Source organism: Ictalurus punctatus, chromosome 16 (assembly GCF_001660625.3).
Source record: "Ictalurus punctatus breed USDA103 chromosome 16, Coco_2.0, whole genome shotgun sequence".
Taxonomy (NCBI): domain Eukaryota; kingdom Metazoa; phylum Chordata; class Actinopteri; order Siluriformes; family Ictaluridae; genus Ictalurus; species Ictalurus punctatus.
Genome location: NC_030431.2, coordinates 23137448 through 23163082, shown reverse-complemented (window position 1 = coordinate 23163082; position 25635 = coordinate 23137448). Strand labels below are relative to the sequence as shown.

General features: G+C 42.2%; 2 protein-coding genes across 2 annotated transcripts; both read left to right on the top strand.

Annotated features, from left to right (window-relative positions):
* The first annotated feature begins 2908 nt into the window (after window positions 1-2908).
* aplnrb (apelin receptor b) lies at window positions 2909-4984 on the top strand. The gene has a single exon (XM_017490028.3). It carries the CDS (start codon window positions 3063-3065, stop codon window positions 4131-4133), a length of 1071 nt encoding a protein of 356 aa, XP_017345517.1. The 5' UTR covers window positions 2909-3062; the 3' UTR covers window positions 4134-4984.
* Window positions 4985-21247: 16263 nt separating this feature from the next.
* On the top strand, window positions 21248-24745 carry nfkbil1 (nuclear factor of kappa light polypeptide gene enhancer in B-cells inhibitor-like 1). Its single transcript, XM_017490027.3, has 4 exons — window positions 21248-21793; window positions 22779-22891; window positions 23271-23388; window positions 24019-24745. Exons 1-4 carry the CDS (start codon window positions 21520-21522, stop codon window positions 24588-24590), a joined length of 1077 nt encoding a protein of 358 aa, XP_017345516.2. The 5' UTR covers window positions 21248-21519; the 3' UTR covers window positions 24591-24745.
* Window positions 24746-25635: the final 890 nt, after the last annotated feature.

Genomic DNA, 25635 nt, shown 5'->3' with positions numbered 1-25635 from the left:
ATAGGCCTTATACGGAATTTGATGTGTCAGTGTTTCTCACAGAACCAGCACCCTGCACATTTTGTTGTTTTCCCAAATGTGGGTTTATCAAACCCCGTTCAACGCTGTTCAGACATGTTGACTAGCTGATGAGTGGGATCAGGGGATCTGGGATCAGCAACGCCATCACAATGTGTAGTCCAGGACAAGGGTTAAGGAACACTGAACAATCAGCTGAGATATTATGGTGATCAATTGCAGTTCCAAATGAATGCAGAAAATCAGCTGGAAAAACAAACACACCAGGGATTAATGTCTTCAACCTCTCGATATACAGTATACCTGGTTTTAATTTCCTGATCTGGGGGGGGAGAAGCACTGAAAACTTGTGCCCGTCTTACACTTTTATAATCCCTAATAAATGCCTGATTTTCTAGTAAAATCTGATTTGACTGTTTTTAAGTTTCTCTCTAAATGAAGAAGTAGTTTATCAATATTGAATTTATTTCTGCTAAAGGACTGAAAACTGTGATTGTTGTGAGTTACAGGTTTGAGGGCTTGAGTGTCTAATGCCAAGTCTGAGGGGAAAATATTAATGATTAATGATATTGATCATGTATACCTTATAGCACAGTGAAATTCTTTTCTTCACATATCCCAGCATGTCAGGAATTTGGGGTCAGAACACAGGGTCAGCCACGATACAGCGCCCCCTGGAGTAGAGAGGGTCAAGGGCCTTGCTCAAGGGCCCGACAGTGGCAGCTTGACAGTGCTGGGGCTTGAACCCCCGACCTTCCGATCACTAACCCAGAGCCTTAACTGTCATATATACTTATTTATTTATTTAGTTAGTTTCTTTCATTTTTACGAACCAAAAATTGTTTTGTTTTTCTTTTTTATTTGCTTAGTAAGTATTTTTTTTAAAAAAAAAAAAGTAAAATATTTGTTTGTTTGTTTTTAAATGGATGGATTTCATATTAAAAAACTATTCTTGACTTTAGTAGGGGTTCGTCCAGTCCGGGGTTTTGAGCGTCTAATGATACATTTCTGGCCGGTTTTGAGGTAAAACAGTAAGAGAACTCGTTAAATTTCTAAACCTTATCCAGCGACTGCAATGAAACTAAAAGAAAATGTACATTTACAGCATGTGGGAGTTTAAAGGCTTAATTCCAACACCCAGACATTATATACCGGTTTTCTTATTCATGTCGAACCAAAGCACCTTTATCTCCCGTCTTCTTTCCCCTCGTATTTCATAAACTCATAAAAACATTTGAAACAAAAACAGCCGAATAAAGACTAATGAAATAAGTCGATGACCGATAAGTCGGTCACAGCGTTGACCAGTTCTTGTTCTGTAGATTCCTCCAGACACGTAATATCCTCCTAAATAATAAAATCAGACGTTCCTCCTCTGCTTTACGTTTATCTTTACGTTTGATCTCTGAGTCAGATGGTGAAGGATGATACACTTTGGAAAGGTCTTTGTTTTTAATAATTATACAAAGAGCAGATGTCATTTTTATATTTTATCAGGTCAGGTTATATATATATATATATATATATATATATATATATATATATATATATATATATATATATATATATATATATATATATATTTAAGCGTGTACTGTAGTGAAAGAGAGGATCACACACACACACACACACACACACACACACACACACACACACACACACACACACACACACACACACACAGAGTTGACTAACCTGTGTGACTTCTTTAGGGTGACAGATCTAAGCGCAGGGTAATCGTGTACCTTTAGGCACCATTGAGAATGTTCTCCTGTAATAAATCAAATCAATCAAATATTCACCTTCAGCTTTGAATATGACCTGCTGATGGTAAAAACAGGAATATATAAATATAAAACAATTTTCGGGGTGTGTTTGAGCGTTGCGATTTGAATGATTTGACTTTAATTGGTGTGTTATTAACATATATAACCACACTAATTATACATATTAAAAGTATTTCTTTTTATATTTTATATACACCCGTGTTTTCTTGGGTGAATCTCACTGGGTAAAAGTATGACAACAAGCATTACTACTATACTTCTCCTTTCCTCTTCCGTTTCTTTATAATAATAATTAAAAAAAAAAAAAAAAGCCAAAATGACTTAATTTCCATGCAGTTATAAACTCTGTTTGTCCTTTCTGTGTTTATTTTGCTGAAAAGAAATCCTGTGTGTCCTGGTCTTGTTCAGGCAGGAAAGGCAATGAAACTGACATCTCCACAAGTGTAATGGCGTGTTTTGCCGGTGGCATTGGCATGGAAATGGAGAGAGGATTTTGTTTTTCCTGAATAGGCCGTCGTTCACACGCCAACCATCGGCTATTATGATCCGAGTTGATCTCTATAGGGCAAAAACCTCGCGTCCTGACTTGTCCTAACAAGTCCACTCTCATGCTTTTTGAATATACACTTTGCTTTGGCAACAACCCAGACATTTCCTTATCCATTTTACAAGCTTGATTTTAATTATGTATTGTTACATGGCAAAATGTTTTGTTGTCTTTTTTTTTTAAAGAAAAGAAAAAGAACAAACAACTAATTAGCGTTTTATTTGTAGCCTAAAAGAACACATCTGAAAGAGCTGATTGGCAACATAAGGTTTATTGTTTTATTAGTTTATCTAATAATATAAAAGTTAATTGCAGCTTTTTTCTGTTTTTTTTTTTAAATGTTATTTTCTGTAGCAAGATTTGATCTATTTGATAACTTTATTTTCTTATAGCTGTAAAACATATGTAATGAGCATGAATCATTTGCTCCCATGTGCAAACGAATGGAGTTTACAATAAAGAAAAGCAAGGGAGGCGGGCAGGAGGGCGGAGGCGGGAGGAGAGAGGAGAGAGGAGGGGTGCTGGGGTTAGGGGGCTTTAAAAAGGCAGCGTGTCCCTCTCAGAGAGCACTCATACTTGGACTCGCTTGAAGAAGGAGCTCTCTGCTGGCTTGTCCCTCACTGCTGATTCAGGACAGAGCTGATTCGCGAGCTTCACACTCTGAAACTCGATCCACACGGCTTCTGGGCTTTTTGACACTCGGAGACATCATGGATAATGATATGGAGGACTACATGGACTACATGTACGAGATGGACAATCTGAACAACTCGTGCGAGTACGAAGAATTGCAAGTGTCTTACTCTCTCATCCCCGTCCTCTACATGCTCGTCTTCATCCTGGGCCTTTCGGGGAACGGTGTGGTCATCTTCATCGTGTGGAAGGCAGAGAGCAAGCGCCGGGCGGCGGACGTCTACATCGGGAACCTGGCTCTGGCGGACCTGACGTTTGTGGTGACCCTGCCACTGTGGGCCGTGTACTCGGCGCTGAAGTATCACTGGCCGTTTGGTGTGGCTCTGTGCAAGCTCAGCAGCTACATAGTGATACTCAATATGTACGCCAGCGTCTTTTGCCTCACCTGCCTCAGCTTGGACCGATACCTGGCCATCGTGCGCTCTCTGAGAAGCTCGCAGCTCCGAACCCGTGGACGAATGAGGGCCTCGCTCATCGCCATTTGGGTTCTCTCAGGCACACTGGCGTCACCCACACTGCTCTTCCGCACCACATCGTTCAATAAATTGACCAACCACACCTCCTGCGTCATGGATTTCAGCCTCGTGGCGTCCAACGAGACCGAGAACCTTTGGATCGCCGGATTGGGCATCTCGTCCACGGCTTTTGGGTTCCTAATCCCGTTGCTGGCCATGATGGTGTGCTACGGCTTCATCGGCTGCACCGTGAAGCGACACTTCAACAAGAACCTCCGCAAAGAAGACCAGCGCAAGCGACGCCTCCTGAAGATCATCACGACGTTGGTGGTGGTGTTCGCCACCTGCTGGATGCCCTTCCACCTTCTCAAGAGCATGGACTCCCTCTCCTACCTGGGAGTTTTGCCTGATTCCTGCTCCCTGCTCAACTTCCTGCTCTACGCTCATCCGTACACCACCTGCCTCGCTTACCTCAACAGCTGCCTTAACCCGTTTCTCTACGCTTTCTTCGACCTGCGTTTCAGATCCCAGTTTTTGTGCCTCCTGAACCTGAAAAAGGCGCTGCACCAGAGCCCGGCGAGTTCTCTCTCCTCGCAAAAGACTGAAGCCCAATCTCTAGCCACAAAGGTGTGAAGTACGGAGAATTTTACGAGAGGAAGTCATCTCGTTCGAGCCTTCGCAACCTGACGGTAAATGGACAGGCAACCATAGACTCTCTCTTGTGTAGACCTTGAGAGACTGCTCTAATTTTTTTTTTATTCTTTTTTTGATGAGCACATCGGTGCGGTCTGAATACCCCAAAGTTTTCGGGTTTTCCAGTGCCAGTCTCTTTGGCATCGCTTCCAGAGATCAGAGCCCTCGGACAGCTGCGTTCCAGACGTTAGCGTCGGACGCAGACCTCGTAGACTCCATGCGGACTCCTTAAGGGACTCGGTGCTGATGGAGGAAGCCTAGTGGGTGGTCTGCGCAACTTACAAGAGATATTTGCTCTCACTCGACTTTGGCCAATGAGCGCCTCCATAATTTTATCGCTTCACTTCTTAAGCACTTGGTCATTCATAGATAAGGGACGTGTCCCAGTATCTCCTACTGAGCAATTTACTTGTTGTCTTCATCACTGGGGATCAGACTATTGGGAGGGAGGGTGGGAGGTGGGGGGTTTACGGTGTGTCAGCCAAGAAGAAGTGTTGCAGCTTGATTAAAGAGTTGCGTGTGTGTGAGTGTGTTTGGGGGACTCAGAATGCCAGATGGCAACTGACAAATGCTGTCGGAGGAGGGCGAGTTAATAAGTGGCAGCTTTTACAAATGACAGACTGCTGTGTCTGTGTGTGTGTGCGTGTGTGTGTGTGTGTGTCTGGACATTTATGAAATGTAATGGGTAGCTAACTTTCATGAACTTCTCATTTTTCATGAATTGATCACCTGCTGTATGAAACTACTATGAAATCCTTTGTAAATAAAATGTTTATTCCACTGAAAACTCATTAGTGTGTGTGTGTGTGTGTGTGTTGTGTGTGTGTGTTATGTTTGATGTTGTAAAAACACTGCTGGAATGTCTTTAGCATCGGGTAATGCACGTAGTTTTCCGGTTTCACCCCCCCTGACAGTTAGTTCAGCCATTGTCCGAAATCAAAACAAGCGTCTTTACAGGAAATGCACGCTACACACCGATTTCCCTTCGGCTCCTCGAGCGCCTGAATCCGTTTGTGAATGTGTGCAAAAAATGCTGTGGGTTTGTGTAGACTTGCAAACTCCTGGTATTGATTTTTTTTTAAATTGAGGGGGGAAACATACAGACTACAGAATATTGTCTCGCAAAAGTTTTTTTTTTTTTTTTTTAAATATATTTTAATACATTCACTCAAAATGATGTCACTCTTTGATCGTCTTTCGCTGCTGTTTCATTGCAGTTTAATTCAAATGAGCGTCACGGACATGATAATGATCCGAAGCGATTAAAGACGAACTATATTAAACTTAAATGTTTGTATTTAAAAACCGAAATGACTTCGGTGCATTTAAACGAGTTTATATACGCCTATAGTTAATGACTTATAAACAACGCCAGCGTCACAGTTTGTTACCTGAGTAACATTTTAAACGCATGAAAGTCGCCGTATATTGATCAAATGAAGTGTGGTGTTATCATTATAAACGGGAGGCACTTATTGCACCTCGATCGTATCGTTTCGTTTTCGAGAACCTGTTCTGCGATCTACAATCGCAATGGCGGTATTTCACAGACTCTCGCCATATGGGTCGGTCTGTTCTGCACAATGTATTGGCCCCCCTCTACCCTGTATATCAGTATAAAGGGAGCAGCACAGGAGTGGATATGACTTAATTAGTGAGGATGTGTGAAACATGGTGGTGGTGGTATGTATATTTGTGTGTGTGGGGATTTGATACTGTGTGCTGGGTTAAGAAACTACCCATCGACCATAAACATGGTGCTGTGGTCAGAAACTAACATTGATATTAAGCCCTAGAGGTTGATTAATACACACACTGTGCAGGGAAAAAGATGCGTTTGAGTTTCTATCTGAACACCTACATTCGATGTGGGGAAGAAAGGTTCTGTGAGGAAACTCCTTCCGTATTTAACAATTATTTAGAACCGGTGTCAGTGCTTTGTAGCGGTCAGGAAGTATTCGGAGTCCTCGAAAAATCGTATTAACGTGGAGAAAGGGAAAAAGAAAGAGAAGATGGCGAGAGAGCGATAGTTTATACAGTAGCTGCTATATAATGCACACGATACATTACAGTAAGGACTGACTTGTCACTTATTAACTGTAACAATATGTACAACGTGTCATTCTTCCATTAATAGAAATTGTAAGGAATGGCAAATTGCTGCGGTATAATTAAGGGATCATCCACGGATAGGATAAAAATAACAGTTAGTTTTCCTTAGTTATTCGATAACTCTAACTTTCGTTAGATCTAGGATTCTGCCAGCTCTAAATCACACACAGAGATAATGTAGATTAATTTAGATAGATAGAGAGAGAGAGAGAGAGAGAGAGAGATTAACTACTGTATACAACTGTAAATGTATGTTACTATGGTTACAGTTGTTTATAGGCAGAGCATTAATTGACAACGGTGATTAAACACCCTTGCACTACTTGTACATTAAACGGTTTGAACGCACACCTTCCAGCCAATCAGAATCGAGTATTCAGACAGACGATTGTATAAGAGGAATAAAACACTTTGCAACATGTTGCGCTGTTATAGGAAAATAATCGACAGTCCCTCGGCTTTGGGTCGGGCTGCTTCACGTCGCCCGTCTGTTAATTATTTTCCTTTAACAGCACTCCCTCAAATGATTTATTCCATACATAATGAACGATATTATCCCGTATTCAAAACAAATTAGCATAATACACAGATACGCAGTACAGCCAATGACTACTGTTTTGTATTACGTGACGGACACATGGCTGTGTGATGAAACAGTCCTGCAATAACGAGACAGTTAAATAAATGTGTGTAATCTGGAGATTAATGCTGCGCAGCACAGTTGAAGATTATGAGCTAGAGGAAATGTGTGTGTGTGTGTCAGATGTGTATTGGGTGGGGTGCGAGTTGAAACGTTAGACAGGCTCTGAAATATAAGTCGAATTTATGATTAAAACATATAGAAGTAGAACAGATGTCGATCCGAGTTCAATCCAGGGCAAAGGAAGTGAAGATAAAACGAGGCTTCAGGACCGAACGGCCGTTCTGTCGAACGCGACTCTTGTTCAGAAGACGCTCGCGAACACGAACGTCCTCTCAACACTCCCGGTACTGTTTAATACCGCTATATATCGTATCAAACGAATCGCACGATCGCTTGTCATCCGGAATAAGCATCCGGCTTGCGTTCTCAGTCTGGTTCCTCACGAGGTTTCTTCCTCACGTCGCATAGGTGTCGGATTGCAGCACCATAGGTTCTGCAAAGAAACGTGCGTTTTTCTGGTGCACTCTGAAAAATACAGGTTCTTCAACAACGGGTCTTTACAGCACCATAGGTTCTTCTCTCATTTTCATTGTATGTAGGGTTCTTGAGTTGAGCTGTATGGTTCTTTGGAGATTAAAGAAGCGCCGCTTTAATTTTGCATTACAGGGTCTTCAGAGCAGGGTGTTGGTTCTTCAAGATATCATCCCTTAACAGGTTAAAGTGAACCCTATAAGGTTGTTCGTGGGATTGGAAAAGGTTCTCCTGGCATCGCTTTTAAAGAACTCTTTGGTTCCTTAAAGCAATAACAGGGGGTTTTAGAGGACTTATGATAACGTGGATAACCGCTCTGAAGAAACATTTCTGGGTTCTTTAAAGCACCAGTAAATACTCGGTTCTCTAAAGAACTTGAGAGTAAAAGGTTCTTTGAACGTTCTGGTTCATTTCAAGCTCGTTCTCTTTTCAGACAATTCGAATAATGAACAATATTCATCGAGACAACGAGACGCATTGAGACCACACAAAAGTGTGTGTGTGTGTGTGTGTGTGTGTGTTCAGACACATATGCCTCCTGAAAGGCTGTGTGTGTGGCCCGGGAGTCACCTTAGTGTTGTTTTAGGCTTGTTTATTTGTTTACCCGTCAGTGCAGGACTGAAAAACGTCCACAGGAAGCACGTGCTGCGTGTTGTAAAGCCTCATTTACGGAATCTGTGTGTATTCAGGGCGCCGGGTGACATAAAGAACCAACCCTAAAGCACGCACGTCAGGACCAGAAAATGAAATTATGGCTCTGGATGGCAAACAACCTTCTCCTGACCTTCTGCCAAGGTCCGGCTCAGATTCTGTAGCGCACATGTGGGCTGTGGTGTTTTCCCCCCTGTTCGGCCTTCGCTCACTAGCAGCTGGAGAGATTTAAACCTCAGCCGCATAGGTGTCGGATTGTGGCCTTCAAAAGTCTCTGGTTACATCACGCCCCCGATATCTCCATGGATATTTCCAGAGATGTCGTAAAAACGATTTGGGACGGCAATCCGATCCCGGCGTTTACACGGATTTCACGGATCTCATGGTCACTTACACAGGCGCTTCAAAGACGGACGTATCAACGAGCGGAAGAGCGAAACTCAAGAACGTTACGTCAGAGTCATTGCGTTTACAGTCTGTTAGTCTGAAAGCCTTTTCTACATCACAGCGTACCAAGACATTCAGCAAATTAAGCGCATTTTTCTGGTGCACTCTTAAAAATTAAGGTTCTTCAACGGTTCTTTACAGCACCATAGGTTCTTCTTGTCAAGAATCGTTTTACATTGTATGTAGGGTTCTTGAGTTGAGCTGTATGGTTCTTTAAGGAGATTAAGGAAGCGCTTCTTTTGCATCATAGGTTCTCCAGAGTAGTGTATTGGTTCTTCAAGATATCATCCCTTAACGGGTTAACGTGAACCTTCTTTGTGGGATTGGAAAAGGCTCTCCTGGAATCACTCTTAAGAATTCTTTGGTTTCTTAAGGCAATAACTAAGTGGTTTTTAGAGAACTTATGATAACGTGGCTCCTTGTGGCACCGCTCTGGAAAAAACATTTCAGGGTTCTTTAAAGCACCAGTAAATACTTGGTTCTCTAAAGAACCTTAGCAGTTCTACAAAAAGCACTTTACACTGGTTGTCATTCCCCCATTCACACACACACACACCAATGGTAGGAGAGCTGCCATGCAAGGCGAGCTTGCCATCTGGAGCAACTTGGGGTTCAGTGTCTTTCCCAAGGACGCTTCGGTATGTGGAGTCACGTGGGCCGGGAATCGAACCGCCAACCCTACGATTAGTGGACGACCCGCTCTACCACCTGATCCACAGCCGCCCCATGAGAAGCTAAGAGCGTAAGAGAATAATTTAATCAGGGTGCCGAATTTTCAATGATAATTTGGTTGAAGCTGAAGTAGTCTGGTTAAAAAACGGTCAATCGCATAAGGGCAATGATAATTCAATCACTTCTGCCATGTTGGACTTAAAATGATCCGGTTGCACTGTAATTGAATTCAATTTCATTTGTATAATGCTTTCAACAACAGACACTGTAACAAAGCAGCGCTACAGAAATCCAGACGTCCTCCCGGTGTGAGAAGTCAGAACTTGGAATTACATCGTTTTCGTGCTCCGCGTGTTTCCATTCAGTTTAATCCGGTTTGATCTGTGGAGCGCGTTTTACAACTGGCATTGTCACAAAGCAGCTTTACAGAAATGTATACATTTCCAATCTAAATTTTAAACTGATAAATTCGTCCCTAATCAGCCATCCAAAGGCGACGCCGATGATGGGCGAGGAAAAACTCCCTGAGACGATATGAGGAAGAAACCTTGAGAGGAACCAGACTCAATGCTAACATGGTTAACACTGTATACTAGCTGGACTCAATCATTTGTTTATAAGCATTTCTTTAGTCCTCAAACTTAAATCCTGCATCTCGGGTTTTTTTTTTTCTTCGTGAGCAAACACGCACTGTAGCTCGGGAAAAACCCTAAAGAACTTGATTCTATGGGTCCAGGGACCTCAATCAAATCCGTGCCGCTCTGACGAATGCTTCATGCCTTCCGTGTTTCTTCAGCTGACATTCAGAGCCGTTAGGCCCAGCGTGGCTGAACTGGAGCTCACACACTCCTCTACACACGCGCTAACTCCTGGTGTGAGAGCGAGGACATCAGCGATGTGTATTGGCGCTGCAGTGATTGAGCTACACACAGCTCTGGCTGCGTTTAACACCATCACAGATCCCTTTCATCTGCTTCCTCGCCAGCTTTCACCACCGAGCAATGAACGCCACGGCACGTCATAAACAAACTCCACGTCACGTCACGTCTAGTGTTAGTGCATCAGATTGGGAATTTCTCAGATTTTCCAGTTTACCAAATGTTCTCCAGTTTTTCAGTTTCTCAAATCTTCCCGTTTTTTGTCATTTTACAACTTCTCCCTATTTCCAATTTCTCCAGTTTTTCAGTTTCTACAATTTTCTAATTTCTCCAGTTTTTCCCATTTCTCTTACGCCCCCGCCTTCCCCCTTTCTCCAATTTTCCTTTTTCTCACATTTTCAGAGGTGCTTTATCAGTTCCGCAGCTACACAACGTTCTTCTGTGAATAGAAATCATATAAAACAGCCTTATTGTCATTAAATAAGACAACACAATTCAGGGCTCTGAGCAGGACACTCGAGTTCTTCCACCTTCTCAAACCAGGTCTTCATGGAGCTGGCACTGTCATGCTAGAACACGTTTGGGTCCTGTTAGTTCCAGTGAAGGGGAAACTGTAACGCTACAAGCATAGAAAGACATTGTGGCAAGAATCACATATGGGCGTGACGGGCCAGTGTCCACATACTTTTGCACATATAGTGCAGACATGTGTACAAAGTTCAGATTACATAAATGCACTATATGCTTTTAGAAATAATGGTTCCAGTTAAGGGTAGATTAAGTCTCTGGTGATATCCAGCAGCTCTTCTTACCCAGCGATGCAGAAATAACGAGAATGGTCAGATAAACTGTGTATAATAACCTGATTATTGGGCTGAAATCCAGGCGTTTGTCCTTCAGCGATAAGATCCGGCTGTTTATACGGACACTTGAATAATCTGGTAATCTTATAACCAGTGATAATTCCAGCAGCCTTTCAGCGACAGGAGTAAACAAGATCTGGTGTTCAGGGAAGATTTGTGGATATTTGTGGTCAGTTGACATTCCTTGGTCACTTACAGATGAAGCAGAATCCATGAGATTGAACACGATTTTCACTTTTCCCTAAATCAGCGAAGACGGGACTTTTAGAGCTGTTACGAGAGTGCACAGGGATACAGGTGTTAAAAAATGACAGCAGCTGAAGGAATCTGAATGAATGCGTGAAGTCGAATCTCACACACCGACGTGCATCACATACTCTTTGCTGAAATGTATTTCCTGTTTTTGATCAGACCGCTATGGAGCGTTACAATTCAATTCAGTTTTATTCGTACAGCGCTTTTTACAATGGATGTTGTCTTAAAGCAGCTTTACAGAAACATATAAGCACAGGATAGAGATTTTAAGCGTGTGAATTTATCCCTATTGAGCGAGACGGAGGCGACTGTGGTGAGGACAAACTCCCTAAGATGATATGAGGAAGAAACCTTGAGAGGAACCGGACTCAGAAGGGAACCCGTAATCATCTGGGTCACACCGGATAGTGTGAGAGTAAAAGAAAGTTCATTATGGTTTTAATATGAAGTCTGTTTTGTTGAACTAATCCCACTGTTCACTAAAGGAGACCCGAGTGTAAAACTGCATGTGGTGATGGCAGTCCCAAGGCCATCGCAGCAACCGTAGTCCCAGCAACCACAGCGAGAACGTCCATGTGGAACTGAGGTCCAAATCCATTTCCATGGTACTTCAAGCGATACCAGCTTCAACAATCTCCAGGCTGTAGCCTCCAGTTCCAGCACGACGCCTGCTCTGCTCTGCTCTGCTCTGTCGATGTAATTAACCGGACTCTTCATTAAGCTAATAGCAGAACGCTGCTGATAAATGAACACCACAATAGACTTCAAAGCAGACGAGGCTGTGAGTCAACACGACACACTCCGGCTAATAATCACCACACACACGTGCCACTTCCTGACACGTACAGGTTCAAGTGTGATGTAATTCATTTAATGGGGGCAACTTTAATTCAATTCTGTTATAATGATAATAATACTACTACTACTACTACTACTACTACTACTACTAATAATAATAATAATTGATACAATCAACACATTAAGCTTTTACTTTGTAAAAACATTCAAGAATAAAATAATGTCCACTTGCTTCTAAACACTTTTCAACCATTCCTATGATAACTGAAACCAATACTTACACCGTGACAAGATGTTTGTGAAGATGATTGTTGTTTACGAAGTCCTCCAGTTTAATTTTCTCTTACACACACTTCAGCAACAGATAATAAGCTCTCAAACCAATTCCTTTTTTAACATACAACACATTTTGTGTTGTTGTTGTTGTTGTTTTTTTTTTTTTTTTTTTTTTTTTACCCCATCATAAATGAGTAAAAATGTCCAGAAATTTTCCTTTAAACTAAGGCCTTATAAATATATATTTATTCCAGTGTATTAAAATGATTTTCACTCGATATTCCTTAGAATGAACGACGGTAAACCTAATGCGGGATTATTTACCCCCACCTATTTCCAGATATTTTTTTTTTACTAATATAAATCTCGAAATTGTTTTGTGCTACTGGCAGATAATTAAACTTCTTTCTAGAAATACACTCTTGAAATAATCAAAATGATCTGGCAATAAAACATTGTATAAATCTATTTTAAGCTCGAAACACGCCTAAAAAATCCCGTCCTTGATTTAACGTAATCGTATAATGAGAAATATTAGATAAGTCTGCCTATATAAGACGATTGTACTTGCTGAGAGAGTTTTAAATCGCAGTGTTCTGTCTCATTCTAATATATATTTAACCCAAAATGTGTTTAAACCCAGATAACACGAGAAGGTGTGTTGTTAATTAGCACATCGTGTCTGAGAGTGTACGATCAGCTAGAGTCGTTTCTACATTAGTCGAAACCCATTAATGCGCTCGAATGAGTAAATAAATAGCCTAAATATCGTAAGAGACGTCACCACACCTATGTAAATCGTCCATAAACATGTGAAGGAGGACGAGGTGATCTGTATGCGTCGAACGGATTTGAATAAGGCTTTATCAGCAGCAGCTCTAAAGCTCTGAAGGTGTGTTTTGATGGCCCAGGTGTGGCTGCCGCCCGCTTTCATCTGTCTGTATATGGAGAGGTGTGTGTCGCTCCTGAATGAGCTGTGAAACACACCCTGACGTCTGAGCTGCAGGGGAACGTGTAAGAGTAGACTTTACATTAAAAAGGTGTTTATAGTAATAAAAAAAAAAAAACAAGAACGAGAATGAGGGGAAAAAAAGCTGTTAGAATAATTCTCACTTTGGAGTCGGAATGCAAACGAAACCTTTCCTGGTTAACAGGGAACTGTAGAAGAACTAGGTTCTAAGAAGGTTACTCTGTAACACGCTGTGAGATGTATCCCCACAGCTCCAGGGTCGTGGGTTGAATCCTGAGCCTGCTCTGTTTGTTCCTGAATTTCATACGTTCTCCGAAAGGTTTCCTCGGCGTTCTCCAGTTTCCTTCCATCGTCCAAAAACATACCGCTGAGTGGATTGGCTAGATAGGCGTGAATGAGTGTGTGAACGATGTCCTGTGATGGACTGGTGTTCTATTCACGGGTGTATTCCCGCCTCATACACTGTGCTTTCAGGATCCACCATGACCCTGACCGAGATGGTACAGATCCGATACCCAAGATTGGTATCGGGTGATGCTAACATAAAACTGGTGGATCGGATGTGGGGTTAAAAAAGAAAAAAAAAGAATGAAATTTAGTTCTTTCCGGTTTAATGTACCATGGAACACCGTGAAGCCCATCATCAACAAGTGGAGAAAACAGTGGGACACCACAATGACGTCACTATGGACAGGACACCACTCCAAAATTAGGCAAAAGGACAAGACGAAAACTTATTAACCAATGAAATGATAATACTCATGATGAAGCATGGGGGTGGTAGCATCATGCTCCAGAGCTGCTTCGCTTCAGCTGGGTAAAGGGAATCATCCATGACTTAAAATACCAATCTATTTTGACACAAAATCTGCAGGTCTCTGTTTAAAAAAACTTTTTACCCAGGGTGTGTAGACTTTTTATATTCACTGTGCTGTGTGTGTGTTTATATATATATATATATATATATATATATATATATATATATATATATATATATATATATATATATATAGTGCTTCATGCTGATTGATTATTGTATTTGTTTGTTAGTTTGTTTGATTGTTTATTCATTCACATCATTTATCCTGGTTAGGGGGGTGATGGATGCAGAGACTAGCCCAGGAATACTTGGTGTAACACAGGAATATGCCTGAACACAGTCTATTTATAGACTTATTATGTATCTTGGTTTGTTTATTGAATATTTTTCTATAACAGCACACTCAGTTATTTATTCCTTACTTTTAACAGGCGTATGTATGGGTTACGAAGGCCCAGTGTGGTTACCCTTCAAATAAAGTGTTTGTGAATAATGTTACATGCGCTTAAAAAAAAAGAAAGAAGAAATGTCCACGTCCAAACCCTTCAGACTGGATCAGTATGAGAATTTCATTATGGTTACATTGAGATCTAAAACCTGCAACGACCGGTGAACATTTAGAAGATGGCTTTGCAGGAGATACGCTATATTACTGGACTTCTTGTCCTGCTGGTTCCTCTGGGAGACGGAGGAAAAACCCCGACACAATCGCTCGTTTACTAGACCAGCCGAGGAGAAAAGCAGGCTGGGTCAGGAATAGCTCCTGAGGAAACGAGCGCACTGGATATTAACAATGGCCGACAGCGAGGGGAGGGAAGCGCGTGCGGACCCTCCAGAAGATCTTCGAGGACCTCTCAGTTTCCTGTTGGGAACCTCAGCCTCCACCTCTGCACTTCCTCCATCTTTCCTCCCCTGCTGAGGGTGAGGCTGAGGGAGAGAAGGTTCCTGTTTAAGGAAATCCTTCTTTTCAGCATCATCGCTGTTCATGTCGTCGGCGCAGAACCTCTACAGCCTGCTTCACCCCCTGAAGAGCTGTCCGAGTGTGAGGCAGCCGTGATAACGTCCATACAAACACACATCCTCATCACCTAACAGTCACACGCAGGGCAAGAGGGAAGAGCGGAAACGCTGATTTACAACAGCGCAAGTGACAAATATACCGTAGCATCGAGCTAACAAACAAAGAGACCGATAACAAAATGGTGTGATTCAAAAAACGTTATATACAGAATTTTATTCTCCGCAGAAGTTTTTTTCTGTGTTTTCTCAAAATTACACAATTCTTCTGAGCTTATTTTGTGATGATAAAAGTAACAGCGGTCTCCTTTTGTGGAATTAAACACCTGCAAACTCGGCTAACTAGCAAGCTAAAACGAGCGCCGCAGCTGCTCCTTAAGCCTCACGCATCCATCGTCGACATCACTGTCTAGCAGGTTGTTGCTACTTTTCAGTCCACTCAGGTTTCCACAGAGTGCGTGTTTTATTTCATCAGTGGAGCGATGACAGATCTTGTAACAGTTATTAACATGCGCAGGCTAATACGTAAACGCGATCACACAGGAAGCGACAGGGCTTAATGCTTAACCATCAGTGCAGAGTTTTTAGCTATAAATAAGACAATATAAACTGGGTTATACGTTGTTTCAATCTGATTAACACTTTTGACTGGTGCCATAAACTCTGAACAGACGAGACAACATCTTTGAAAACTCTTCACTTTTTATGTAAATGATTGAAATGAATGGGGGTTCGATTCCCGCGCCTCTGTGTGTGCGGAGTTTGCATGTTCTCCCCGTGCTCCGGGGGTTTCCTCCGGGTACTCCGGTTTCCTCCCCCAGTCCAAACACATGCATGGTACGTTGATTGGCGTGTCCGTAGTGTGTGAATGGGTGTGTGAGTGTGTATGTGATTGTGCCCTGCGATGGATTGGCACCCTGTCCAGGGTGTACCCCGCCTTGTGCCCCATGCTCCCTGGGATAGGCTCCAGTTTCCCCATGACCCTGAAGAAGGATAAGCGGTGTAGAAGATGGATGGATGGATTGAAATACATGCATGTGATTGACAGCAACAGGGAATCTGCTACAAAAGCCACCATGGTTTATGTTTATAAGAAAGAAAGAATCATTGATCGTTCGTGTTACAGTATTTCTTAAGTGCTTGGTTCAATCTGCTGAAGTACTCCAGTACTGGATCCACCAGATGATGAGCTGAAAGACCCTTTAGAAGGATAGATGAAACCTTTTTTTCCCCCTCCTAACAGTCTAGAATGTTCAGTGTCTTGGAGGACCGGAGCCAAGTGATAAGATGGTTTATAAGAGTATTTGTGTTTATAATTAAAGATGAATAGGAGTAGATGGAGCGCTTCTCTCAGCTTGTGAATCCTTCAGAATTGTAACGGTGAACTTCAACAAGATGTTCAGAAAGACCTGCAGGGCTAATTGGTGAAAAACTGCACCTGGGGAAACCGTTAACGACTGAAGCTGAAAGAGAGAGCGGACTCCGGGTCGTCCTTTCAGGAAAAACAGCATTACTAAAAGGAGCACGTTTGTGGAGGTGGGTGGAAAAGCGTAGAACCTTCCGGATCTGAGGGTGCGAGAGCAGGAGTTCTCATCTTCCGAATGCCACAAAGCCTCCCTTCATAACCTCCTCTATCCTCTCTATTGTAAGTGCTCGGCTCATCTCTCTCTCACCGGCGCTAAATGAGAGCCCTGTGAGCGACGGAGCACACAACCGGCTCAGCTGCGCATATTCAGGCCATTCACACACACACACACACACACACACACACACACACAGCTCTCCTCTCATCACACCGAGAGACAGAGATCGGTGCTATAATTTTAATGATCTCATGCTTCACGTGCAATAAAGACACCAGTGTCAGAGTAAGCGTACTTCAGCTGTTTAGATTTTGTTCCAGTGACCAGAAGGTTGTGAGTTCAAATCTCACGTCTGCCTTTCCCGCGGCTTTTCCATCATCATGCTACAGTACACACATGGTTTTCGAGCCATCATAGTAACCAGTTTCGAAACCACAGTTATGCCTTGGTAACCATGGTTTCAAAACCATGCTTATTATGGTATGCCTGCCATACTACATAGAACTCTACCCATGTGTACTTGTAGTAGAAGTATACTAAATAGTAGGGACTTTTTTTTACAGTCACACAAAATATATTCGGTTCGTCAGGACATAATAAGTATGGGACGATGACAGCCATCGGGTCGAGCAGAATGCATGTCTAAACCATAATGCACTCACCTCAAAAGACATCAGTCGTGCCCCAAATGACGTACTATAGACTATAATACACTTATGCCACGCACTACAGCGCCCTCCACTGGGGCGGCTGTGGATCAGGTGGTAGAGCGGGTCGTCCACTAAGCGTAGGGTCGGCGGTTCGATTCCCGGCCCACGTGACTCCACATACTGAAGTGTCCTTGGGTAAGACACTGAACCCCAAGAGCTTCTGATGGCAAGCTAGCGCCTTGCATGGCAGCTCTGTTACCATTGGTGTGTGAGTGTGTGTGTGTATGAATGGGTGAATGAGAACTAATGTAAAACGCTTTGAAGAACCACTAAGGTTAAAAAAGCGCTATATAAGTGCAGACCATTTACCACTAATATTGGCACCCTTGGTAAATATGAGCAAAAAAGGCTGTGAAAAATTGTCTTTGTTGTTTAACCCTGCCGATCTTTTGTTCAAAAATTCACAAAAATACTCTCATGGATATCAAACAACTGCAAAAACAACACAGGTTTATCAAAAAAAAAATCTAATAAATATATACAGTAGTATACATATATATATATATATATATATATATATATATATATATATATATATATATATATCCAGAACAAGCATGGTCGGAAGGCAGAGGAAGCACAATACTTTTTTTTTTTTTCATTTACATTATTTGTCAGACACCCTTATCTAGAGCGACTGGGGCTTGAACTCACGACCTTCTGATCAAAAGTCCAACATCTTCAGATCAGATGTGAATCAAACGTCTTTGATTTGAAGTGTGTCATGAACCCGTATCAGCAAAGCAGAAACGAACGCAAAATCAAACCAACTCCACGATATTCTGAGGAGCTTGCAATTTTCCAAAATTTACCTGCAGGTTTGGGCGGAGACGCGTCATGTGACGTCGTCACAACATGCGTTCAGCCAAAGCCCTCTTCGAACACGAGTACAGCTAAAAGGTCTCATTTAGCAACGAGCATCACTGCGAAAGAGCGTTTGCGATTTCGCCGATTCGAGTGGTTCTCCTCAAAAAAAGAAAATCTCCGCAAATTGCATCGCAAATTTATTCTTTTTTTTTTTTTTTTAAAAGCCGCGGCAAAATCGAGCGCGACAATAAAAAAAACTCTGTGAAATCCTGTATAGTCTGACAAAGGGTGGAAACACATCAAATTTGTTCCACCAGCTCAAGCACAAACACAGACCACTGTATACTGGCCAGGAAGATAGTGTAGAATGCTACTATTATCACATCGCCATACCGCAAAAAACACCATGAAATATTGCGATATCGTTTTAAGTCTATATCGCCCATCCCTGACGTCATATAATCACCAACATGAGATGTTGAGGTGTGTACAAGCAGCACCTTGTAACTAAGGCTTAGCCTTAGATCTTATAGAGTTAAAGAAATAACTACAGTGACCTCCCAATCACCTCTCACACACAGCTCCACCTTGATGATTTGGGAATCTGAACACCACACCTCTTAAACTTTATCAATGTGATTCTTAGAAATGCTTCAAATGGATGACGTTCCACAACAGCTCCGAGACAACAGCTGAACTCTGAGCAGCTTTTTCTTTCTCTTTGTGCTGCGTCTCTACTTTTGTAAGTTGTGTTGATACAGCTACTTCTCATGCCAGCACACACACACACACCTACCTCCATCCCACACACACAGTCGCCGAAACAAACACTCTCTCTCTCTCTCTCTCTCTCACACACACACACACACACTGCCTCTTCTACTGAACAGGTGCTTCACTCAGGAAACCTCCCGTGTGGCCCTCTGTAATGGCGTGAGCGCTGCAGGAAAATGTACGAAGAGTGTGTGAACTGCTGGGAGTGTGTGTGTGTGTGTGTGTGGTAGTCGGGAACATTTGTAGGTCTCCTAGAGCAGGGGTTCTCCAACTTTTTTCAGTCTCCTTCCTGAGTAAAGCAATTTCCCAGGACTGCGTTATGATCGCGAAACGGATTTCTTTTCGAGAACATCAAAGCCAATCATATTCATTTAATCGAGTCGTTAGAACTTTTTATTCCTGAGTATCGATATTAAGACCAAACTCAAGATTAGATTTTATTTTATACTAGGTATGATTTTATGGAGATGCTAGTGATCCTGACTCTTTCTGCTCTCCGGACCTGTCTGATCCATACTGATGGCCTACCTCTGGATGGAGCTCTCATCAACTGGAGGCTACAGCCTGGAGATTGTTGAGGCTGGTATCGCTTGAAGTACCAATTCCACATGGACGTTCTCGCTGTGGTTGCTGGGACAACGGTTGCTGCGATGGCCTTGGGACTGCATTCACCACATATAATTTTACACTCAGGTCTTCATTAGTGAACGGTGGGATTAGTTCAACAAAACAGACTTCATATAAAAAACATAATGAACTTTCTTTTACTTTCACACTATCCGGTGTGACCCAGATGAGGACGGGTTCCCTTCTGAGTCCGGTTCCTCTCAACGTTTCTTCCTCATATCATCTTAGGGAGTTTATATGAAAAAATGTTTTTACTTATTGAGTTTAAAATGAACCCAGTCGATTGACCTCACATGCCACGCCTCAGCCCAAATATGTGGTCATTTTTTATTAATCGAGCTCGTATGAAATGTTTGAGTTTGCATTAATTTCTGCAAAATCCTGGAGGAACTGGCAAAGGAGCCTGAAACCAACTTTAAACCCACTTATAACTTGATTGTTTATCTCACGTGTTCCTGTATGTTCCTCATACAGTATTTGTTTGCACAGTGTCAGGATTATTCCAAAGACCAGGAGTTATAAATGACCTGAATAGGTTATAATCTAAAAACAAGGTTTGGGAAGTTGTGGTTCAGCTGTGAAGGTTCTGAGCTAGTGAGCAATGCCAGAACTACTGTTGGGCCCATTAAAAAGAACTGAAAAAATTATGTTATATTGCCCCTTTCTATTTAAAGAAACTAATGGTTTTGGAGGGACACCTAAGAGGTAGGAAGAAGAAAAAGGAAAAGCTACATTTGAAGGTGGAAATGGAAGAAGCAAGTGCACTGTTGAAGGTCTTGTATAAAGCCATTGCAAAGTTTGGGGGATACGACACTAAAATATTTGCCCTCCATTGATTTCACTACAGTCTTAGGCACCACCAGCTGAACCAGTATTTGGGAAGCTGAGAGTCTGATCAGGCGTCTAGGGGTAAAGGAACTCAACTGTATGAAGATTCAATGTTTTTGTAATAATTTTGCACAAACATTTGCTCATGTGCGTAGCCTTGTCTTGTCACAGCTCACAAATTCGATCAAGTTCAGGTTACTGTCTGTGTGGAATTTCACGTTTTCCCAGTGTCCATGTGGGCTTCCTCCAGTTTCCTCCGACTTCCCAAAACCATTCCAGTAAGTGAACTGGGTATGCTAAATTGCCACCATGGTCCACCGTGACCAAGACCAGGATAAAGCTGTTAATGAAAGTTGAATGAATGAACTGAATATCAGTTTTAATCGGCTGATGATGATGATAACATCCTTACGCTGTTATTTTTGTTCCAACACCATAAAAACCACTCTAAATGTGCTTCTACAATTTCCTTTTCTTTCCTTTTTACTGTTCATATTCACCATGCCTTAAACAGAATTAATGTTAGTTTTAAAATTGAGTGCATAGTGCATTGTGATGGACTGGGTTCTCATCCCAGCTTGTTCTGAAGATAAACTCTGGATCCACTGAGACCCTGTGTAAAAACTTCCTGAAGATGAATGAATGAATGAATGAATGAATGAATGAATGAATGAATTCCATTTTGCCGTTTTAAAATTCACGTATTGTTGTCTGGAAGCAATCTCAGTGGAGCCTGACCTCTACTGACACAAAGAGAAAACTTCAACAGGAACCAATCACTCGGAACGAACGTGCCCGCTAGAAAGACGCTGGGAACTATTTTCCAGCCGTACGGGAGGGATTGTGTAACCTTTATATACGTCCGTGCTGAAATGCTGTGTATTGGTAAGGTTAGGGTTAGCTGAGTAGTTGATTTAGCTTAGCTTTTGTTTTATCGTTCAAAACTAATTAACATTTTTAATGTATACGAATATGAACAATATTAAGAACACAACGATTTAGCTATCTGAGTGAATTAGCCATCTAGCCAAATATAGCTCTAGACAATTCATAATAAAGACAAGATGGCGTCCCGGAAGCAGAAGAAGCTTTGGCGCTATGTGGAAGAAGGAAGTTTGCTGAAGCTGAAGTCGTATCTGCGGAAACACAGAGATGTGGAGGTGAATTTCACTCAGGGCAAGAGGAGAAGAGGTGTGCTGCATCTGGTGTGCTCTCACGGAGACGACGCCCTGCTCAGGCTGCTGTTAAAGCACGGAGCTAATCCGCTTCAGAAGGACCGGAACGGGGACACGCCGCTGCACCTGGCCGCCAGAAAAGCCCTGAAACACGGCAAAACAGGTGAACTGATACCAGGCAGTGCTGTTAACTCTGTTCAATGGAACACGCTTAAAATTTATCCATTAATTAAGTAAGTAATTAATGGGGGGGAGACACCCGGTGACGTAACTGGATAATTTGCATATTCGTTGAATTCGTCAAGGTTATTTGCATAACAAACCAGTATAAAAATAATATTTTAGAAATTTCTATTTACAAAAATAAGGGGTTTTTGTCTGGTCAAGGCATCACAGACTAATTATTTATATATTTACAGAATTGTCTAGTTTCTATTAAGAATGCATACAAAGTGTATGGAACTAAATTCGGAATAAAAAAAGTATTGAACTTTTCTAGAAACAAACAAAAATGTACAATGAGAATGGTCTTCATATAAGCAGCATTATTTGTTAAGTTTTCTAAGCTTTCTTTTCAGTAATCATGGTTTATGAATGCCAGAGTTTTCCATTACTTTTCATTTGCTCTTCGCCATTCTAGCACAAACCTCTCGTGTGGGCGGGGCTTAACAGCGATGCACTCTCATTGGCTAATGAGATTTGAATTGGCAACTCGAGTGTCCAGCTGAGGATGAGGACCGCAATGCTCTGTGCCACTCATCTCGGAGGAAAGAAAAAAAAAGTACAAACACTAGAACTATACAGAGAACTGCATCCTGAATGCTCTCCAAAATTTGCTGAAGTCGCTACTTCCAGGTCAGGGATCCAAATCTCACTAGCCAATGAGAGTAAATCACTGTTAAGCCCCGCCCACACGTGAGATTTGTGCCAGAATTTGCGAACGAAATTTGTTCATGTACACTGCATGTCAGGTGTCTCAGGTTGCTTGTTAGTTGTGGACTTTATTAGCAATTTATGTCGCTAACAAGAAATGGAAGTCAATCCGACCTAAAATATTGTTCATAAATACATTCCCATATTTTCAAATGATTAAAAGTAAACAATAGCAAGCAGAGACTGTATTTACGAATATAACATTAATTTTACAGACTATGATGATCTGGTAGTTCCTTTGTGTAAACACTGTCCTGCTGCACTGAGCATAGAGAACAACGCTGGAGTCACTCCTCATGAGCTGCTTCATGGACTGAGCTTTAAACAGGTATGATGTGATCCAGTCACAATGCAGATATCAGGTTTACTCATCTCTGGTCTTGTATGTCCTGAAACCAGCATAGTGTGTGTGTGTGTGTGTGTGTGGGGTGTGGGGGGGGGGGGGGGGGTTCCTGCTCCAACACAAAGGACGTACTCTTCACTACTCTTCTACTGTACACTGTAATGATGATGTGATCACCTTTAGTCACCGACTCGTTCCACCGAGGTGCTGTAGTGGGAAAATACACGTGTCTGTCCATCTATCTGTCCGTCCTTCCGTGCGTACATACGTACATTTTGTTCAATGTAATTAGGGTTAGCTAATTTCAGTTAAAAAAATGAGCGAAGCAGTGCTTGTACATCTGTATCTGTGTGTTTCTGTACAGAATCGGAGTCCCAGAGCAGATGCTCCTCGGCGGTCTGATCCTGAGCAGGAGTGGAGGGAGAAGCTGCTGGGGGAATGCCAAGACGAGTTCTTCGAAACATTTGGGCAGTATGATGACGGTAAGGTTGTGAAATGTAATATTTTATGCCACACAGTACATCGAGGCGAGGGCGAAGCTATCAGCGATGTCACATGATCACAAGTTTGCGACTGGCTGCATTCATGGCGTGTGGATTTCTGGAGGATGTGTGAACCTCCCATTATGCTGACTCGGAAGCCTACGAGCTTTGTTTAATAGCGTGCGTTAGCTAGCAGTAGTATATAACTGTTCATGTTAAACATGAAGCTGAAGCGAGTGGGGAATTTTATCAGCTGTAGTTCATTATAGGATAAAATATCAACTAAAATTTCTAATTTAAAGCTTTATGTACAAGGACACATGGCATGGTTATAGGGAGGTGTCTCACTTCCTGGTTTGTTAGAAAGCTCACAAAATTCCAACTCGGAGGTCAATATTAACTGCCCCCCCCCCCCCCGCCCCCCCCAGTTAGAAAATGGGATTTATGGTGGGTTTTTTTTTTCCATCTATATGACATGAATACGGCATTAGATGTAAATTCCACTCGCTCTTGCTGATCCACAGACGTGCGTCTCTTCCCAAAATCAGGACACCCATTAGGTCATGGCAGTTTAGGAAATCAGTTAATCAACCGTTGCTGTGTTTTTCATGATCTTTTTGCGTTTTCCAGATTTCATGCGAGATTACGAAGATGAGGGAGACTTTGCTGATTGGGCTGAGCGAATCAGGAGGGAGTATATGTCCAAGCAGCAGGCCAGAACGAGGACAGACAGGACACAAAGACGAAAAAAGGAGGAGAAAAATGCGGAGGAGGCGGAGAGGGAGCGTAGAGAGCTGCATGCGCGGCTGGAGAAGGAGCACAGGGAATACCTGGAGCGTGCCTCTCGTAAAAAAGACGAGACCCAGAAGGGGAAGAAGAGGCGCTATGAGGAGCGCTGTGATGTCGTCTTCCTCAGCTCCTCCTCCTCCTCCTCCGCAGGCGCCCTGGGATACGATGACATTCCCTGGCCTGCGCCACGCGGCTCTGTCGACGAGATGATGGCCGTCATCCTGCACGGTGTGGACCGAGCGGACACGGACGCTTTCCGGAAGTTTCTGCGGCGCCAGCAGGCTCTCTGGCACCCAGATAAGTTCGCCCAGCGCTGCGGTACCCGGCTACAGGACAGAGACAGGCAAAGGATTATGGATACAGTCACGGCTCTGTCACAGGAGCTGAACAGACTGGCTCAGAGTCTCCGGTGACACTACAGTCAACTGCTGGAGCGTCCGAGTTTTTGGAGCTCTGTGATAATGGGATTGTTTTACAGGTTCAGTGTGGAATTTGAATCTGATTGGCTGCTGGCAGTCTGAGGAATATTTAATAAACTAAATATAAATAGCTTTTCATTGCTTTAAAATGTGTGGCGTGGTGTTTTTCTTTTTTTTTTGTCCTCTTAAACTCTCAAGTGGTAAATATGAAGAAATTTTGTATAGACAACTACAGAATTAATGGCACCCTTGCCAAAAATGGCCGTATGTTAAATATTGCACACAGTTGTAACCATCTAAAAATCATTAATGGAGAGGCTTATTAATGAAGGGATGGCAACATTAATCACGAAAAATGATAAGAACTACTTGAACAAGGTTATACATGTAAATAATGTACATTATGTGCAGGAAGAGTATGGAGGAGTAGAGTAGGTGTCGGAGGAGGATTATAGGAACGTTAAATATTAATAATTTCTGACATGGACATGCAGAGAGTTCCTCAGAGGCAGGGGTTCAAATGTAACAAAGGGCTACGTCACCAAAGAGTTAATTTGATTACTACCTTTAATTTAACTACATAATCTTATCACTGTACTGTAATCAGACTGCGTGTGGTCACAATAACGAATATGAGAATGACACAAATATTATAACCTAATGGTATTTTATTTTTACTTCTCTAGAAATAATTACGACAAAACGCCGACTTTTATCGGTGAGATGATTCCAAAGAAACTTTAAAAGAAAATTGAATCGTTATGAGATAAAAATACATTCATCAAAACTACAGTATTACAATCCACAAATGTAGTGACACGTGTACTGTATTATAAATTCTTTATTTGAATATTTTAAAACAAAAAAAGGCTTGAAATAGATCATGTTTAATGAATATATAATGTACGAAAGTTTCTCTTTTTGAATTAAATTATGGAAAAAAAGATTACACGATCACACCTCCAGGGTCGGGGGTTCGATTCCCACCGTGGCCCTGTGTGTGCGGAGTTTGCATGTTCTCCCCGTGCTGCGGGGGTTT

Bases quoted from the DNA above. Each gene is read 5' to 3' on its own strand.
- nfkbil1 (XM_017490027.3), top strand. From the start codon at position 21,520: ATGGCGTCCCGGAAGCAGAAGAAGCTTTGGCGCTATGTGGAAGAAGGA. The intron at 21,794-22,778 runs GTGAACTGATAC...TTAATTTTACAG, and splicing joins CCTGAAACACGGCAAAACAG to ACTATGATGATCTGGTAGTT. The intron at 22,892-23,270 runs GTATGATGTGAT...GTTTCTGTACAG, and splicing joins ATGGACTGAGCTTTAAACAG to AATCGGAGTCCCAGAGCAGA.
- aplnrb (XM_017490028.3), top strand. From the start codon at position 3,063: ATGGATAATGATATGGAGGACTACATGGACTACATGTACGAGATGGAC.